General features: G+C 39.7%; 1 protein-coding gene across 3 annotated transcripts in view; it reads right to left on the reverse strand.

Annotated features, from left to right (window-relative positions):
* The window catches only part of DOCK8 (dedicator of cytokinesis 8), a 225,082-nt gene that overhangs the window by 170,925 nt on the left and 39,915 nt on the right, over nt 1-14,242 (reverse strand). For 2 of the 3 annotated variants that reach the window (XM_043890771.1, XM_043890772.1), the window contains exon 2: nt 132-234. The exons of the other annotated variant lie outside the window; for it this stretch is intronic. In XM_043890771.1, coding sequence (XP_043746706.1) covers nt 132-234 — 103 coding nt within the window. The remainder of the gene's footprint in view (nt 1-131; nt 235-14,242) is intronic. 3 annotated transcript variants of the gene reach the window in all.

The following is a 14,242-nucleotide window of genomic DNA, read 5'->3' on the forward strand; positions in this document are numbered from 1 at the left end:
AGGGCTAGGAGCTGGTGGTTGGTGATGTAAGGGAGAGGCGGGAAAATCTTAGGAGACTCAGGAGGCATAAGCATCAGCTGGGCACGTCTGCCCCCGATCAGTCTCTAAGCAAACCTGTAACTCATACTTACTAGCTGAAGAGAGGGGAAGCCAGAGGTACTTATGCTTTGTCGATGGTACTGGCCAAGGTTTGGTGGGAGGGTAAACTGTTTCCTTATTTCCGCAGAAGAATACCTTGGGTTAAAACAGAAAAATCTAAATGAAGTGGTTATTTTAAAGCATCACTGCAGTTTTAGATACAATCTCTGATATCACATTAGAAAACTGATTCCTTAGCTGGGTGACTGGCAGAACTTACTAAAATGTCCTCAGTGGCCTCTGGGTGGACACTAGAGCTTTAGGGTGATCATATACTCCCTTGAGAAGTTCACAGAAGCCAGGAGGCCTGCAGACAGGGCACTTGCCCAACACTGGAAGGATGATGGCTTCTCAGGTGTGCTAGTGGAACAGAACCCGCCTACCAGTGTGGGAGATGTAAGGGACCCTGGTTGGATCCCTGGGTCGGGAAGATCCCCTGGAGGAGGACATGGCAACCCACTCCAGTATCCTTGCCTGGAGAATCCCACGGACAGAGGAGCCTGGTGGGCTGCAGCCCAAAGAGTCGCCAAGAGTGGGACCCGGCTGAAGCGACTCAGCAGGCAGGCACGTGCTGAAGGACGACAGCACAAGGAGGAAAACAAGTTTGGAGCCCAAGCAAAAGACCCAGGGCGCTTGGCTCCTTCTTCCCAGGCCATTCAGAGGCACCTTCTCCGTGCGAGGACACCTGGCCTCTGACGACAGTCCTTTAAGCCCAGAGCTGCCAGTTTGAACCAGTCACTCTCCTCTCAGCGGTGGAGCACTTCTGGTCGCTGCATGCTATCATGGAAGATGCCAGAGAACTGCTTTATGGTCACCTCTACCTCCCTACAGGCACCTTGGGTGCTACCTGGAATTGAAAGGGCTGTATTTGTTCCAAACCGCTCCAAGTGAGTGATCCTTCATGTCAGTGGAAGTGACCCTTCTGAGCCCTCAGCCAGAAGGAGCACGGGAGAGTCCCGCTCCACCATCCACACCTGCCCGCGGGTGGCACCGACCAGCAATATCCCAGACAATGAGCAGGTTGGCTTTCTTTTATTATTTATTATTATCAGATTAAGGAAATTATTTTCTTCCTTTTAAGAATATGTATTTGTGTCTGGTCTTAGTTGCAGCATGAGGCATCTTCATTGTGTATGTGGTTTCTCTCTTTGCGGCTTAGTTGCCCCCCTGGGCATTTTGGGATCTTAGTTTCTGGATCAGAGATCAAACCTGTGTTCCATGCATTGCAAGGCAGATTCTTAATCACTGGGGAAGTTTCGAGCAAGTTGACTTTTGCGTGGGAAAAGTCAAAGCGTTCATTCATTAGTCATTTGTAACTTGGAACACACTGTCAGTCTTAGCTGGATTCTAAGGCTAGTTCACAAAAGTGTATTTAAACCACAATGAGGCCACTATAGAAAATAACTAGAAACTAACATTATTTAGGACCAAATGAAACCTTATATTTGAAACATGCTATACATCCAACAGAGATATATACACTTTAAAAATTATAAGTTAAAATATTTAAATATTATAAATAAATCCTATTATATTTTCTCCATTATAAAGTATGCTAGGACATAATTATTAATTTTCCTGCATGATGAGGTTTCTGACATGATCTCCTTGGGTCCCAATCTTAGCAGTGTGGTGCATCAACAGAGGCAGGAAACTTGTCCTGATCCCACCTGTGGCATCCATTTTCCCAACACAAGAGTGCCTCAATTTCCTTTCAGGGTTGACACCCTCATGTTGTACAGGTACAACTACAAATCAAAGGGATAGACATGTAACCCAATACAAGACAATTCTCTCTCCTTTCCGGAATCCGGAATGATGAATGGAAAGACAAAACGTGGTATATCATACATGGAATATTATTCAGCAATAAAAAAAAGTACTGATATATACCACAATATGGATGAACCTTGAAAACATTACATTCAGTCAAAGAAGCTAAAGCAAAAGACCACATATAGTATAACTTTTTATATGAAATGTTCATAATAAGCAAGTCTATAGGGACAGAAAATAGATGAGTGCCTAGGGCTGGGAGGATTGAAGACAAATGGGGAGTGACTGCTAATGGGAATGGGGTTTCTTTTAGGGGTGATAAAAATTTTCTAAAATTAACTGTGATGATGGACGCTCAACTCTGTGAATATACTGAAAACAAGTGACTCATACATGTTAAATGTATGAATTGTGTGGCATCTGAATAATTTCTAAATAAAGATGAGAGATAACAGATACAAGTATATGTGTGTGTGTGTGAGAGAGAGAGAGAGAGTGTGTTCTACAGAGGCAAGAGTGAAGCCAAGGATTTAGCATGATAACGAAGAATGGAGGAAAACTTTCAGATTTTGATCTACAGTGCTCAATAGGCTTGTTTTCATACCAAATTCAACAGTCACCAATTTCTAAAAAAATCAAGAGGCTAGACTCCTATCCAGAACAAAAGGCCCATCTTTCATAAACAACACTGCATCTTGTTTTGGGCACCACTGGGACCCAAAGCAGTAGAGCAGTCACTTATTTGCTTATTTCAGAAGGTGACCATAGTCTCGAAGGGTGGCAAGGACTAAGCAAAGGTCCTTTTCTGTGACCGAGCTGGCTTTTCACACGTAAGACTGACAAACCGACCCCGTGACTTCTGCTTCCAGATCCTCCCCCACAAGGCTTCTCAAATAATGAGTTTTAGTTTTCTGGCCTTCTAAAGTCCTTCCTGTCAGAGACCAGAGAAGTCTACCTGAATATCTGAAAACCTTCATGAAAGAAAGTGGCATTGTGAGAGAATTATACAGTGGTGGGAGGGACAGTTTCTTGCTTTGATTTTGAAGTAAAACTGGTTGTCCAACGCAGGCCCAATAATTTTTTCATCATGCCATCACAATGTTCTTGCTTCCCAATCCTACATAAACAGCTGGTGTTCCTGTTGCAATCCTCCACATCAGAGCTACACAACTGATCTTGTTCCCTGACACATCAAGCCTGCCCCAATCCTATTTCCTGTCTCTACAAAAGGCAATTAAACCTCTCCCTTCAAAACTGTCAAATAAGGAGATAAACTGTCCTTAAAATTATAACAGTGAATTTTCCCACACAGAAAGGAATTGCTTCATGTTCACTTAAAGAACTTCCAAATAAAATAGTTCTGGAGAGGCCCTATGCACATTTAAACTAGCAAAAATAATCTGGGATAATAATATTATATGTTGGTCAAGCTATGGGAAAACCCCTGTGGGTTCTATATTGGTTCAGTGTCTATGGAAGATAATACTTTAATAGGTGACAAGAGCTCTAAAACTTGTTACTCTTTCATCTAACCAATCTCACCTAGGGAACATACTCCCTGGAATTCATACAAAAATATAATTTGAACAAAAAATAAGTATAAGAACTCTGTATATGATAGCAAATAATTGAAAATAACCAACATTACTGGGGAGAACATTAGGGTGAACACTGACTGTGTAACAGCATAAAATACATGAAATATTATTTTACCATTTAAATATTTGTATAGAAATGTGCATAAAGACATACGTTACAAGTAAAAAGTAACATGAGGAACTGAATACAAATATTCAACAACATGTGTATAAATAAATATCCCAAAATGTTCAGAAATCTTTTTGGTAGTTATATAAAAGGAGTTTAATAACTACCCCAATTCAGCTTTTTCTCCTGTAAAGTTGCTTAAGGTCATCATTTAAAAAGAGTATGTACATAAAAAGTGTCATGCAGGCATAGATGCACTACTGGGGATTTTTTAAAAATTATGTAAACATTAGCTATTACATTCACTAATATGGAACAAAAATAAGAGAACCTAACCAAGGAAAGAGCTCATACAGGTATGGTGTCCATTTAGGTATTATGTGGGGGCTTTATTTCCTCTGCATTTTAGACTCAGATCAAATTCAATATGTCGAAGATAATTTTTAGGATGCTAGACTTATATCATATTTCCTTGATGAGCTACGATACCTTTCTTCTAATAAGTTGAACTGCTTTATAAATATTATCTTCTTTATTTCCACAATATCAATCAATACCCCTGCTCTGGGGTCAGAATGGTAAAATCAAGTGGGTAGCAAAGCTGCATGTTTTTATTCAGATTGACACATTGTTGTGTTACATACAGTTGGGACTGAGTATCAGCAGAATTAATGATTGAGCAGAGCTTGTTAAATGTGACCTACATGGTTCGATCCCTGGGTTGGGAAGATCCCCTGGAGGAAGGCACGGCAACCCCACTCCAGTATTCTTGCCTGGAGAATCCCCATGGACAGAAAAGCCTGGCTGGCCACAGTCCATGGAGTCACAGAGAGTTGGACATGACTGAGCGACTAAGCACAGTTCACAGCATGGACCATTTGCACCAAATCATCAGCTGCTTAATAAAAATGCAGATTCTTAAACCCCACCCCAGTCTTGAATCAGCATGTCTCATGGTGTGGCCTGGAAAAATAAATTTTTAATCAGGAACTTCAGATGATTTTTATGTCCCAGAAAGCCTCAGATTCACTGAGGTGCAAGCCTATGAGAGAGTGGTTGGTTGATTCATTAATCCATAAAACACTGAGGGCATACACAGTGCCAGACTCTCTGTCAAGTGCTAGGGAGTGAAGTCCAAGAAGATACCGTTGCTGCTCCTGGAAATCCAGTAGATGGGACGGAGGAGAGCAGATGGATAACTGAATAATTATAATACAATATGATAAGCTTATTGTGCAGGAATGTGGACAGTGCTTTGTGAGCAAAGAGGAGAGTTACTAATTCAGCCTTGGAATACTTGGGAATGCTTCCTGTTCCAGGAAAAGGAAACTTTGGGACCATATTTTGAAGAAAAAAAAGAAGTCAGTAGGAACAGGACTGATGCAGGAAAAAACAATGCATTTCAAGCATTTTTAACATTTTTAAACATTTCATGACATTAGGTTTCCATACTCCTACTTCAAGTATTTTAACCAGTGGGTTACCCTGTTTTTCTTAACAAGAGGCATAGCTAGAACAGCAAAGAAAAAGAGTCTGAACTCAGTGACTTGGTCCTGGGCTTTACCATTTGCCAGCTACTCTGCATTCAAGTACATCAGTTAACCAAGCTGGGTCTTCGTTTCATTACATGGAAAATGAAGGGGCTGGGCTATATGATCTCCTGGGCAGCTTTCCAGCTCTAACTGGCAAAGATGCCTAAGACTTTCCAAGCAGAACAATGAGCACTGTCATCTACATCAGCAGCTGTGCTAGGAAACTGAACAGCCCCAGAAGGTTTCTCTCTGGCTTTCATACCAAAAGGAAAATTCTTTCACTCTATGCCTGTATGGCCAGCAGCCAAAATAGTTGGAAGGATTTTTATAACTGATGAAAAAAAAAAAAACCAACCTCATCTATAAGTATTTAAAGACGTTTAGGATTTTCCTGAATCTGACATGTTTTAAACAACAGTGAAAGGACTGGAATAAAGAAAAGCAAACATATAATTTACTCTGAGTTTACATATAGTTACTCTTCAGTTCACTCACTCAGTCTTGTCCAACTCTTTGCCACCTCATGTACTGCAGCACGCCAGACCTCCCTGTCCATCACCAACTCCCGGAGTTTACTCAAACTCATGTCCATTGAGTCGGTGATGCCATCCAACCATCTCATTCTCTGGCATCCTCTTCTCCTCCTGCCTTCAATCTTTCCTAGCATCAGGGTCTTTTCCAGTGAGTCAGTTCTTCGCATCAGGTGGCCAAAGTATTGGTGTTTCAGCTTCAGCATCAGTCCTTGCAATGAATATTCAGGACTGATTTCCCTTAGGATGGACTGGTCGGATCGCCTTGCAGAGTCCAAAGGACACTCAAGAGTCTTCGCCAACACCACAGTTCAAAAGCATCAATTCTTCGGTGCTCAGCTTTCTTTATAGTCCAACTCTCACATCCATGCGTGACTACCAGAAAAACAATACCTTTGACTAGATGGACCTTTGTTGGCAAAGTCATGTCTCTGCTTTTTGATATGCTATCTAGGTTGGTCATAACTTCTCTACCAAGGAGCAAGCGTCTTTTAATTTCATGGTTGCAGTCACCTTCTGCAGTGATTTTGGAGCCCAAAAAGATAAAGTCTGTCACTGGTTCCACTGTTTCCCCATCTATTTGCCATGAAGTGATGGGACCAGATGCCATGATCTTAGTTTTCTGAATGTTGAGTTTTAAGCCAACTTTTTCACTCTCCTCTTTCACTTTCATCAAGAGGCTCTTTAGTTCTTCGCTTTCTGCCATTAAGGGTGGTGTCATCTGCATATCTGAAGTTATTGATATTTCTCCTGGCAATCTTGATTATAGCTTGTGCTTCATCCAGTCCAGCATTTCCCATGATGTACTCTGCATATAAGTTAAATAAGTAGTGTGACAACATACAGCCTTTACATTCCTTTCCCGATTTGAAACCAGCCTGTTGTTACACGTCCAGTTCTAACTGTTGCTTCCTGACCTGCATACAGATTTCTCAGGAAGCAGGACAGGTGGTCTGGTATTCCCATCTCTTTAAGAATTTTCCACAGTTTGTTGTGATCCACACAGTCAAAGGCTTTGGCATAGTCAATAAAGCAGAAGTAGATGTTTTTCTGGAACTCTCTTTTATTCATGATCCAATGGATGTTGACAACTTGATCTCTGGTTCATCTGCCTTTTATAAGTCCAGCTTGAACATCTGGAAGTTCACAGTTCATGTACTCTTGAAGCCTGGCTTGGAGAATTTTGAGCATTACTTTGCTAGAATATGAGATGAGTGCAATTGTGCAGTAGTTTGAGCATTCTTTCGCACAGAAATGAAAACTGACCTTTTCCAGTCCTGTGGCCACTTCTGGGTTTTCCACATTTGCTGGCATATTGAGTGCAGCACTTTCACAGCATCATCTTTCAGGATTTGAAATAGCTCAACTGGAATTCCATCACCTCCACTAGCTTTCTTGGTAGTGATGCTTCCTAAGGCCCACTTGACTTTGAATTCCAGGATGTCTGGCTCTAGGTGAGTCACACCACTGTGATTATCTGGGTCATGAAGATCTTTTTGTATAGTTCATCTGTGTATTCTCGCCACCTCTTCTTACTCTCTTCTGCTTCGGTTAGGTCCATACAATTTCTGTCCTTTATTGTTCCCATCTTTGCATGAAAAGTTCCCTTTGTATCTCTAATTTTCTTGAAGAGATCTCTAGTCTTCCCCATTCTATTGTTTCCCTCTATTTCTTTGCATTGATCATTGAGGAAGACTTTCTTATCTCTCCTTGCTATTCTTGGGAACTCTGCATTCAAATGGGTAGATCTTTGCTTTTCTCCTTTGCCTTTAGCTTCTCTTCTTTTCATAGCTGTTTTGTTAAGGCCTCCTCAGACAACCATTTCGCCTTTTTGCATTTCTTTTTCTTGGGGATTGTCTTGATCCCTGCCTCTTATACAATGTCATGAACCTCCATCTATAGTTCTTCAGGCACTCTGTCAGATCTAATCCCTTGAATCTATTTGTTACTTCCACTTTATAGTCATAAGGGACTTGATTTATGTCATACCTGAATGGTTTAGTGGTTTTCCCTACTTTCTTCAATTTAAGTCTGAGTTTTGCAATAAAGAGTTCATGATCTAAGCCACAGTCAGCTCCCACTCTTGTTTTTGCCGACTGTATAGAGCAGCAACCACCTTTGGTTGTAAAGAATATAATCAATCTGATTTTGGTATTAACCACCTGGTGATGTCCATGTGTAGAGTCTTCTCTTGTGTTGTTGGAAGAGGGTATTTGCTATGACCAGTGCATTCTCTTGGCAAAACTCTGTTAACCTTTGCCCTGCTTCATTCTCTACTCCAAGGCCAAATTTGCCCGTTACTCCAAGTATTTCTTGACTTCCTACTTTTGCTTTCCAGTCCCCTATAATGAAAAGGACATATTTTTTGGGTGTTAGTTCTAGAAGGTCTTCTAGGTCTTCATAGAACCATTTAATTTCAGCTTCTTCAGCATTACTGGTCAGGGCATAGACTTGGATTACTGTGATATTGAATGGTTTGCCTTGGAAATGAACGGAGACCATTCTGTCGTTTTTGAGTTTGCATCCAAGAACTGCATTTCAGACTCTTGTTGACTATGATGGCTACTCCATTTCTTCTAACGGATTCTTGCCCACAGTAGTAGATATAATGGTCATCTGAGTTAAATTCACCCATTCCAGTCTATTTTAGTTCACTGATTTGTAAAATGTCGATGTTCACTCTAGCCATCTCCTGTTTGACTACTTGCAATTTGCCTTGATTCATGGACCTAATATTCCAGGTTCCTATACAATATTGCTCTTTACAGCATCAGAGTTTACTTCCATCACCAGTCACATCCACAACTGGGTGTTGTTTTTGCTTTGGCTCCATCTCTTCATTCTTTCTGGAGCTATTTCTCCACTGATCTCCATATTGGGCACCTACTGACCTGGGGAGTTCATCTTTCAGTGTCCTATCTTTTTGCCTTTTCATACTGTTCATGGGGTTCTCAAGGCAAGAATATTGAAGTGGTTTACCATTCCCTTCTCCAGTGGACCACGTTTTGTCAGAACTCTCCACCATGACCCATCTGTCTTAGGTGGCCCTACACGGCATGGCTTACAGTTTCATTGAGTTAGACAAGGCTATGGTCCATGTGATCGGATTGGTTAGTTTTCTGTGATTGTGGTTTTCAGTCTGTCTGCCCTCTGTTGGAGAAGGATAGAGGCTTATGGAAGCTTCCTGATGGGAGAGACGGACTGAGGGGGAAACTGGGTCTTGTTCTGATGGGCGGGGCTGTGCTCAGTAAATCTTTAATCCAATTTTCTGTTGAAGGGTGGGGCTGTGTTCCGTCCCTATTATTTGACCTGAGGCCAAACTGTGGTGGAGGGAATGAAGACAACAGCGACCTCCTTCAAAAGGTTCCCTGCAGGCACTGCAACGCTCAGTGCCCTGACCCTGCAGCGGGCCACCACTGACCCACGCCTCTCCCAGAGACTCCGGGACACTCACAGGCAAGTCTGGGTCAGTCTCTTGTGGGGTCACTGCTCCTCTCTCCTGGGTCTAGTGCACACAAGGTTCTGTTTGCCCTCGCAGTGTCTGTTTCCCCAGTCCTGTGTAAGTTCTGGCCACTCTATGGTGGGTTAATGGCGACCTCCTCCACGAGGGCTTATGCCACACCCAGGTCTGCTGCACCCAGAGCCCCTGCCCCCACAGCAGTCCACTGCTGACCTGTACCTCCTCAGGAGACGCCCAAGCACAGTTCTGTCTCAGTCTCTGAGGGGTCTCTGGGTCCTGGTGGGCACAAGGTATGTTTGAGCCCTCTAAGCGTCTCTGGCAGATATGGGGTTTGATTCTAAATGCAGTTTTGCCCCTCCTACCGTCTTGGAGGGGCTTCTCCTTTGCGCTTGGACGTGGGATATCTCCATAGTTACTCTTAGTAACTAACAACTGACTATAAAACATTCAACAACTACAAAGTGTAAAGTACACAGCTGGTAATAAATAATAATTAAGAGACATTAGTGGGTGGCATACATATGGATGTAGCCCACAAGCGCAGAGTATTATTAAACCTTGCCGAATAGCCATTGTTCAGGACTGGAAATTATTTACACCAAGTAATTGGTGAAAGAATGTCCCTCCCCAAACTTCCTGAATTAAAAGGTCAGGGCACTGTCATATGAAAACATGTAATAAATATATTAATAATTATTAAATTATTAATAATCAATAAAGATAAAGCATCAATAATTAATTAAGAAATATAAAACACATAATAAAGCTTTTGAAATCTGTTGTATGTATGTAGACAAACTAGCTCTGAATGATGTAAATAACACACAGCTGGATCACAGTTCAGGGCATGGATAAGGTCTGAAAGCACTAAGCTGGCACAGAGTGAGAAATTCCTGGAACTGACCCTACAAAAATGATCTAAGGCTTTTTCTGCGATGTATCCTCAGATACTTTCAGTGAAGTATACCTTTAAATTTGAAATTTCTGTAACAAATTTTATATGTATATATTATAACATATATAATATATATATTCTATATGACATATCTATTAATAATATTATATATATTATTTATATCTGTATATACATCTATCTCTATCCTTGCATATACATAGATGCATACATTTTGAATAATGAATTCCTCAGAAGTTCATCAGTCTGAGGCTTTAAAATAAATATTTCAAGCTTTAGAGTTTCTCATATTTTCCACCTCTTCTCATAAACAGACATTCCATAAATGTACAACTTCTGCAAAGATGATTCAACAGGTGGAAACATGACTACAAAGAGAAGTCTGCCCCTATTAACAAGTTGTGGAACTTATGTTTCTTCCTCACAGGGGAGTCCCAGATCCCTTTCACTTGGAAAATTCCTCTGAATACAGAAGAATATTTATTATATGACTAGTGTTTGGGGATTCCTGCAGCAAGCCTAGAGAAGAAGGATCACTCACTGTCTTCAGTGGTTCTCCAAAGGATCCCCCTCCCCCAGTCCCCAGATATCACCTTGTAAGTTAGTTTCTCTCCTGCATTAACACCACTTACTAGTGAGGCAGCACAGTCACTGAAAAAAACACCTGTAAATACTGAGTGTTTTTCATTTGTAACTGTTTGCTAAAAGGGGAGTGTTCCCTGGAAAAATGTGCTGAGACATAAAGAAACAGATCTAACACAGGTAAATTTAAGTTATCAAAGAGGAAAGACATAACAGGAGCAGAAGTAATATTTAAAGAAATATTGTTGAGAAAAATAACCAAGACATGGATTTGTAAAGCTCTACAAACTTCCATCACAGCAATACGGAGAAAATTAAACCATCATAGTAAAAGCTGAAAATCAAACAGAAGTTGTAAATACTCTTAAAAACATCTGGGAAAAAGACATGTTACCTTTGAAGTGTAATAATAAGACTAACAACTGACTTCTCAACTGAAAAAGTAAAGTCCAAAACCAATCTTTAAGGTGTTGAAAGAAAACAACTACCAAGATAGAATTTTCTACCCAGTGAAAATACCCTTCATAAATAAAGAATAAAGATTTCATCAGATAAACAAAAACTGAGACAATTTATTACCAACAGAGTCATACTCAAAGAAATAGTGAAGAGAATTCTTCAGACAGAAGGAAAGTGGTCCCAGTTGTAGGCACAGAAGTGCTGAAAGCAACGAAATACATCAAAAGGGTAAATGAGTGAGTAAATCTAAATGATAGTGACTATAAAACAAAATTATAATAATATGGAATTTTAAATATACATAGAATTAAAATATATAGCAATTATGCAAAATGGGGTTCATATGTTCTAAGGTTCTTGTACTGTCTGCAAAGTGATTAAAATACTAATATGAGAATTTTAATAAGTCATGTATGTAGTGTAATCCTATGGAAACAAGAGACTGGGTTAAAAAATTAAAAAAAAAGCAACAAAGTAGGAGTGTACATTTAAACTCAAAGACTTGAGCATAGGAACTGAAACCATAAAGCTCTTGAAGAAAACATCGTAATAAGCTCTGAGACATAGGTCTTAGTGATGGTTTTTTGAATCTGACTCCAAATGCAAAAGCAACAAAGGCAAAAATAAATAAGTGGAGCTACATCAAACCAAAAAGCTTCTGCACAATAAAGGAAACAATGAACAAAATGACAAGGCAACTTGATGGAAGAAATGGGAGAAAATATTTGCAAATCATATATAAAAGGGGTTAATATTCAAAAATATATAAATAACTCAAACAACAATAACAAAAACAAATAATCTTATTTTTAAATGGGCAGATCTGAATAGATGTTCTTCCAAAAAAAGACACGTACAGGAAAAGGTGCTCAACATCCTTAATTGTCAGGGAAATGCATATCAACCACAGTGAGATAGCACCTCACATCCATTAGAATGGCTATAATAAAAAAGACAAAAATAACAAGCATTGGTGAGGATGCAGAGAAAAGGGAACCCTTGTGTGCACTGGTAGTGGGAAATTCATGCAGCTATTGTGGAAAACAGTATGGAGTTTCCTCAAAATGTTAAAACTAGCGGTGCTATATGGTCCAGCAATTCTACTTTTGGGTATTCATACAAAGAAAATGAAAACACTAATCCCAAAGGATAAGTAAACACCATTTTCACCACAGCATTATTTACAACAGCCAAGATACGGACACAACTAAGATTCTATCAATGGATAAATGATTAACGAAATTACACACATATACATAGGAATATTATTCAGCCATAAAAAAGAATGAAATCTTGCCATTTGTGACAACATGGACAGACTTCAAAGGCCTTACGCTAGATGAACTAACTCAGAAAGAAAGACAAATACCACAGGATCTCTCTTATATGTAGAATCTAAAACAAGCAAAAACTCCATTACAACCAAGTTCATAGATAACACAAAACAGATTAGTGGTTGACAGTGGGTGTGGGGATGGAAGAAATGGGTGGAGCAGATCAAAAGTTAAAAGAACAGGGACATCTACTTTAGAATTGTACCAAGGATTCATCTTGCTTATTTCTGAAAACCAGGAAAGAAAGTGAAAACTGTAATGATTTATAACATAGTGAGACTTTTATGTATAATGATCTCACTTACTCCTCAAAATGACCTAGGGAAATAAATAGAATAGCTTAATTATTTTAAGATCCATCTATGTTGTAGTATGTATTAATAGTTCATTCCCTTTTATTATAGAGAAATATTTCATTGCATAACTATACCACAATTTGTTTATCCACTATTTATCCACTTGTTGAAGGACATTTCAGTTATTTCCAGATTTTGGCCATTACAAAGCTGTGGAAGTCTTTATATGGACATATGCTTACATTTCTCTTGGGTAGATGCCTCGATGAACTGTTTACAAAGTAGTAGGAAAAAATTATGCAAAAATAGCAAAGAAAAAGCTTGTGCAGCTATAGTAGTTGTTATTGTTGTTTAATTTCTAAATTGTAGCTGACTCTTTTATGACCCCATCAACTGTAGCCAGCCAGGCTCCTCTGTCCATGGGATTTCCCAGGCAAGAATACTGCAGTGGGTTGCCATTTCCTTCCTCAGGGGATCTTCCCGACCTAGGAATCGAATCAAGGTCTCCTGCACTGCAGGCAGATTATTTACCGACTGAGCTACCAGGGAAGCCTGTAGCTATAGTAATACAGATAAAAAACTTTAGGGCTAGACACATAACTACAAAGAGGACATTTCCTAAATGATCAAGTGTCAATTCATTAGAAAGATATAGCAATTCTAAATATGCATATACAAAATAATAAAGGCTCAAATCCTTGGTGTTCATTGGAAGGACTGATGTTGAAGCTGAAACTCCAATACTTTGGCCACCTGACGTGAAGAGCTGATTCATTTGAAAAGACCCTGATGCTGGGAAAGATTGAGGGCAGGAGGAGAAGGGGACGACGGAGGATGAGATGGTTGGATGGCATCACCGACTCGATGGACATGGGTTTGGGTGGATTCCAGGAGTTGGTGGTGGACAGGGAGGCCTGGTGTGCTGCAGTTCGTGGGGTTGCAAAGAGTCGGACATGACTGAGCAACTGAACTGAAAGGCTCAAAATGTATATAGCAAGAACTGCAGAAGAGGAACAATATCAAATCCTGAATTACAGTGAAAACTGTTAACATACCTCATTCAGTAAGTGATAGATTTTTTAAAATTAGGGATATATGGGATTTGAACATGATAAACAAACTTGATCTGACTCACTTACATAGAAAACACAACTTCTAGTGACAAAGCACACATCCTTTTTGTGTACAATGAACAATTTACCAAAATTGACCATATAATGGGCCATAAACCAAATCTTAACAAATTTCAGAAGTGAGAAATCATATATAAAGCAGGTAGTCTGACAGTGGTGTGGAATTAAACTAGAAGTCAACAAAAACATGCTAGTTTTGTAAGTATTTGCTTATTCTTGCCAATGGCAGAATATTAAACATCATATTCTTTTTTTTTTCCAAAGGTTTATTGGGACATTTATTTTTTTTTCCATTTGTTTTTATTAGTTGGAGACTAATTACTTTACAATATTGTAGTGGTTTTTGCCATACATTGACATGAATCAGCCATGGATTTACATG

This window comes from Cervus elaphus, chromosome 29 (genome assembly GCF_910594005.1).
Source record: "Cervus elaphus chromosome 29, mCerEla1.1, whole genome shotgun sequence".
Lineage (NCBI taxonomy): Eukaryota > Metazoa > Chordata > Mammalia > Artiodactyla > Cervidae > Cervus > Cervus elaphus.